Source organism: Sinocyclocheilus anshuiensis, unplaced genomic scaffold (genome assembly GCF_001515605.1).
Source record: "Sinocyclocheilus anshuiensis isolate Anshui unplaced genomic scaffold, SAMN03320099.WGS_v1.1 scaffold195, whole genome shotgun sequence".
Lineage (NCBI taxonomy): Eukaryota > Metazoa > Chordata > Actinopteri > Cypriniformes > Cyprinidae > Sinocyclocheilus > Sinocyclocheilus anshuiensis.
Genome location: NW_015548236.1, coordinates 1112623 through 1118503, shown reverse-complemented (window position 1 = coordinate 1118503; position 5881 = coordinate 1112623). Strand labels below are relative to the sequence as shown.

Genomic DNA, 5881 nt, shown 5'->3' with positions numbered 1-5881 from the left:
AATTAGAAGTACAAAATGAGGATTTGTAAAGAAGAATGTCAGAGGATTTCGATATAAGCCAAGCGGAGACTGGTTTTCCTTTGATAAAATAAGGAAACTTTGCTTCTTTTGATCCTGTAAACAAACGTTGGTTTTCACGAGACTCACTGGCGCATGCGCAGCACTGACCTCATACATCATGCTCCCGGAACTGCTTAGTTTACAACAGTAAGCGCAAGCTAGATTAAAGTGATTACTAAATTTTGAATATGGATATTTTTCTTACAAAAACGCATCGATTCGCTACAGGAGGCCTTTGTTCACCCCCCGGAGCCGTGTGAGACACTTTTTTTTATGGAAGGGCGCTTTTTATTTCACGTCTTTTGGACTGAAGGAATGCAACACCCGTTGAGTGCCATGAAACAGCTTGCAAGATCAAAGACAATTTTTTATATAACTCCGACTGGATTCGTCTGAAAGAAGAAAGTCATATACACCTAGGATGCCTCGGGGGTGAGTAAAACGCAACCTAATTTTCATTTTTGGGTGAACTAACCCTTTAAAGGAATAGTTCACCCTAAAAAATGAAATTTGCTGAAAATGTACTCGCCTTCAGGCCATCCAAGATGTAGATGAGTTTTCTTCATCAGAACAGATTTGGAGAAATTACATCTGCCGTGAATGGGTACCATCAGAATGACAGTTCAAACAGCCAATTAAAAACATCACAATAATCCACAAGTAATCCACACCACTCCAGTCCATCAATTAACGTCTTGTGAATGTAAAGCTGTGTAATAAACAGATGTTTTTAACTCAAAACCATTTCTTCTGGCTAAAATACAAGCCCTGTATCAGAAACATTGCTTTCTCCAGTGAAAAAGTCATTTTGTCTCAATTATAATGAGAAATATGCCCAGATCAATCAACCATTTACAAGTGAAAACAGTCCAAAACAAATATGACATGGGGTGACTTTTTATATTTTATATGGAATGGAGCATTATTATAGATTATGGACTATATATTTTGGCCAGAAGCAGTGGTTCAAAGTTCAAAAGCCTTAGTAATGATTTATTTTTATTAATGAGTTTCAAGTAGGGCTGCTTTATGACAAAAATCTTAATCACGATTATTTTGGTCAGTATTATAATCATGATTATTTAACACGTTTATAAGTGGGCCATATGACCAAAACTTTAAATTAATGATTTATTTAAAGATAGTAATATACGTATATGAATAATCTAATTTAAAAAGAACTGCATAATCTTCACTGTAAGAATTAAACTTCATTTGTTACTTATTAAAGCTACAAAAAGTCCTTCAGTCTAGAGCAGTAAGTGATTGTCTTTGTCTTTTGTTGTTTGATTGATATTATACACTCAGTCGACAGCAGATATATAGCCCCCTGTCACTTTAAGAGCCGCACAGATCCAATTTACTGTTACACACGTATTTTCATTCTCAACTGTTTACGTTCAATTATTATATAACCAACGAGGGTTTACGTGAATAAACGCTAAGTGCCGCATTTTACACATTTTTGCGTTTATTTGACGTTTTAGGTGCGCACCTTAGCTAAAAGTTGACTTTACATGTCCGTGTTCTGTTCCGTCTCTGAGCGCATACACAGTAATCCTCCCAAGGAACAGCGTCAGTTATAAATCTAATCAACATTAATAAATCAAGCACGTCCCATTTTGCAAAAGTCACGTAACATGAGTTTACTGATTTGCACTTGAAATTGGGCTTTTATGGAGGAGCAAAAGCGCACCACTAGAAAGGGGGCAGAATGGGGTGCAATAATCGTTTTATCTCGGTTATTGTATTTTCATAATCGTTTGAGGCCGAAATCAAAACCATATTTCGATTAATTGCACAGCCCTAGGTATTGCTCTTAGTCTTTTATTGCTACTGGATATGCTGATTTTGTTCCATTGGCTCCTGCAGCAGCCTGGCCTGATCAGTCGAGTGACCGATACAGTGAAGAGCATAGTCCCCTCCTGGCTGCAGAAATACTTCAAAAATGGAGACGTTCCAGAGGGTGATACCGGCGCAGTCGGGGTGGACCGGAATAATGTGGCTCCTCGCCCCAACAGCAACGACGAAGTCACCCCACTCCCAGATGGAACAGACTCTCCAGAGCCGAGCACAAGTAACACGGGTATGAGTTGGTGCTGTCCGGCAGATATACACAGTTGCTATTTCAAAACCTAGAGAGCTATGTTGCCTGCGTTCTTGAGATGAAATGCTAAATTCCTTTTTCAGAACCATCTACAAGCAAAGCGTTGCTGAACTTCCAGGAAGCTCTGCCGAGACCCCCGCTCAATCGGACCCACCTGCACTTCCCCTCCCTGGATGGTTCCCCTGCATTAGGCGGCACAAGCTCCCTCTTCTCCCAGCCCTCCACGTCCACAGCACCCTTCTCAGGGAGCCCTTTCGCTGTAACCTCCAGCTTCTCCCTGGTGAAAGAGATTAAGGACTCCAGCTCTCAGCATGAGGATGACAACATCTCGACTACCAGTGGCTTTTCATCGCGTGCATCTGATAAAGGTGAGCAACCACATTTCTAAACCGAAACCAGTAGATAAGTGTTGATGCTAGGCATTTGATTTGTCAAGTTGTTTAGAACAATCTAGGCTAGGTATAGCCAGAACTAAGAGCAGGGCTTAATCTTCTTCCAGATGTTCCCACGTCAAAGACTGTGCCGCTCCTCTGGTCCCCAGAGACGGAACGCACCCATTCTGGATCGCAGACAGCCCACACTGGGCTCAAGAAACCAGCCTTCAACCTGTCAGTTTTTGGCACTTCCTCATCAGTAAGTAATTCATATTTTTCTGGGAACTTAAGTCAAGGTTGATGGGTCAGTAAGATTATTTTTTTAAGTTACTATCACAAGAACACAAGTATGCATTAAATTGGTTGTAAGTGTTATGTAATACTAAATTAAAAATATATTAAGCTGCACAGCTGTTTTCAGCTTTGATTAGAAATGCACTAATCAGCGTATTAGAATGATTTATGAGGGGTCACATTGAAAACTGGTAATATTATTGTAAATTGTTATTTTACAATGTTACTGGTTTTACTTTTTTATTAAAATGAATACAGGCTTGGTGAGCATAAGAGACTTCGTTCAAAAATATAAAAAATATATATACATCTTACAGTCTCACAGTAGTGCATAATTTAAAAAATAAATGAGCAATTGAATGTTCTAGTTGTTGTCTTGTCACAATATTAGTTGTGAATACGCGTTTTACTGAGATGAGATTAATGTTAGGCATGTTTGTTCTCTTACAGTCAGTGTTGAACAGTTCAGTACTGAACTCCAGTCAGTTGGGGGATTCACCCTTCTACCCAGGGAAGACCACGTATGGAGGAGCTGCTGCGATGAGATCGGCTCGTTCACGCCCGGCTACACCTTACCAGGTCTGAACAATCATGCCAATGATTGACTCTTGTTTCATAGGCCAGTGCTATTATTTGATAATAAATTTTAAACTGAAATTATTTTTTTTTATTTATTGCTTTTTGTTCCTTTTTGACTCGTCCGGAATTCTGGTCTGTTGTTTCACAGCCTCCCGTTAGAAGACAGATTAAGGCAAAGCCAGCTGGAGCTCAACCCTGTGGAGTTACCAGTGCCACAGCGAGACGCATCCTACAGTCCCTGGAGCGCATGTCCAGTCCTCTTGCTGTGAGTTTACTGAGCTATGGTATATAGTAGGGCTGCACGATAAATCGCATGCGATAAATTCCTCGGTGTAGCATTAACTACACCGAGCCGTTGTGCACTGACGAACTGCGCAAAACATCGCGTGAATATGAACGTGGTTTTGCGCAGCTCGTCAGTGCACAACGGCTCTGTGTAGTTAATGCTGCTCAATGTGAAAGCCCGCAGGTGATGGAGATTTACCGCTGATTACAGAACCGGCTTTACTCATAAGATGCAAGTTAAATATCGCATGCGATTTATCGTGCAGCCCTAGTATATAGATTAAAAATAAAAAAAAATGACTGTAGAATAAGCCTCTAGAATAAAGAGTTTAAAATTGACCAAATGTTTCTGTAATTAAGCAGTTATTAAACAAATAGTTCCCTTAAATTTGGGAAAAACAACAAAAGTAAGCATTTCATAAAACATGTTTTTGGTAACCTTGCAGGATGCAAAAAGAATTCCGTCTACAGTTTCATCACCTCTGTCAGCTGTAAGTATTGCGTCATAGTAGTTTTACATTACAACACTTTGAAATTCACTTCAGTTGAGTTTTCAGTTTATACAGTCTTTAAACTTTTCTTTTTTTTTAGTCACTGAATCACACAGACCTTGACATTTCAAATTTCCAGGCAAAGAGGAAGCGGGTAAGTCTTGTGCCTTAATACACACAGCTGTTTAAGATTTTAAAGTGTCAGATAAAATGGGGTCGAACGTGGATGTTTCGAGAAAGAAATCCATACGTGGTTTTCATGTATAGAAGCCATTTACTACTGTACCTTAATGCATCTTGTAAAATTGGCAACTTTCCCTTTGCTTCTGCTGCTTGTCTTTAACTGTTAACAACTGTGACAGCTGGCTACTAATCCCAAACAATATGCCTATTCACCCAACACCAGAAACCTAAAGCCTGTAATAACCATTTGGCAGATGTACATGGTCCAAAATATCCAGGGCTGTGAGTGTGTTGTTTTGCAGTTCAAGTGAGCACACTTGATGAATCGTAGCAGAGGTGTTCATGCATTTGATGTCCATGAGCTTGCAATGTTTAATGCCACCTGTATTCAGGTCTTGAAATTATGGACTGAGAATTGTAAAATCCCTGTATGAGTAATTACAATTTATTTTTTATATTGCTCAGAAAATGGATAGCCTGATATCCTTTGCGCAGTGGTGTAGGGAACTGTTGAACTGTCTGCTGTATTTGTAATGTTGTAACACTGACACACAGCTGGAGCCATCAGTCCCTCCTGTGCAGAAGCTGGTGGTCCCTGCAGCTGCTGCAGTGTCTGGTAACCGCTCAATATCCTTTAGACCGTCACTCACTCCAGGTGGAGTGAACAGAGGAGTGGAGAAAAGCAACAAGGAGACTGTGAGTTCAATATTTATCACAATGCATCCTACATTAGAATTCAACATATGACTATGAAACAACTGAAAGGAGGGACATATTTGGCAGGGGCGTTCCCTCCGAGGAGGCAAGGGAGGCAGTGTCTCCTCAAAAAAATTGGATGACAAAATAATCGATATTACAAACATAAATCACAAATAATACTAAATATGGCATTGAAAGTATAAAAGTCACTCGTTTTTATGAAGTAACACTGTCCAACAGTGACACCCGCAGGTAAAGAGCGGAGGCTTGCCTCCCTTCAGTCCATAGACTTACAACAGAGACCCCTTAGTGTGCCATGACTTTTCTGGGTTGTAATTGAGAATGAATGGGGGGAAAGTCACGTGAGAGGAGGCAATGTCTCCATGCTATAATTGGATATGATCGGTTATGATTGAACGTGATTGGTTCATGCGATAAATCCCGCCTCTTGTTTTCGTGCAAGCTCTCGGCCTGAATGAAGAAAATTATGGCGTTATTCACTAATTATGAAGTAAACAACTCTCCCACTTAGATACCACTACTTTGTGCCACGCCAAAATAAAACTTGAAATGGTCTGAAAACATGATGACTGCATCAGTTTTTAGTGAGCATTCAGCGTGATGAAATAAGATATATCTTCATGTCTGTGGCAGTGTTTACAGCGCTTTTATGACGATGACCCAAAATAAGTTGACTTAAAAAGAACAGCTGAACATCAGTTCACAAAGAAAAAATATTGGTAACATTTTACAATAAGGTGTCATTTAATGTGTTAACTATAATGAACAAACAATGAACATTTATTACA

At 39.7% G+C, this 5881-nt stretch overlaps 1 protein-coding gene across 2 annotated transcripts in view; it reads left to right on the top strand.

The window, feature by feature from the left end:
* The window catches only part of nup153 (nucleoporin 153), a 23605-nt gene that overhangs the window by 11119 nt on the left and 6605 nt on the right, over nt 1-5881 (top strand). For both annotated transcript variants that reach the window (XM_016441917.1, XM_016441918.1), the window contains exons 2-9: nt 1933-2146; nt 2251-2535; nt 2667-2800; nt 3286-3414; nt 3563-3679; nt 4146-4190; nt 4291-4344; nt 4929-5069. In XM_016441917.1, the coding sequence (XP_016297403.1) occupies nt 1933-2146; nt 2251-2535; nt 2667-2800; nt 3286-3414; nt 3563-3679; nt 4146-4190; nt 4291-4344; nt 4929-5069 (1119 nt within the window). The remainder of the gene's footprint in view (nt 1-1932; nt 2147-2250; nt 2536-2666; nt 2801-3285; nt 3415-3562; nt 3680-4145; nt 4191-4290; nt 4345-4928; nt 5070-5881) is intronic.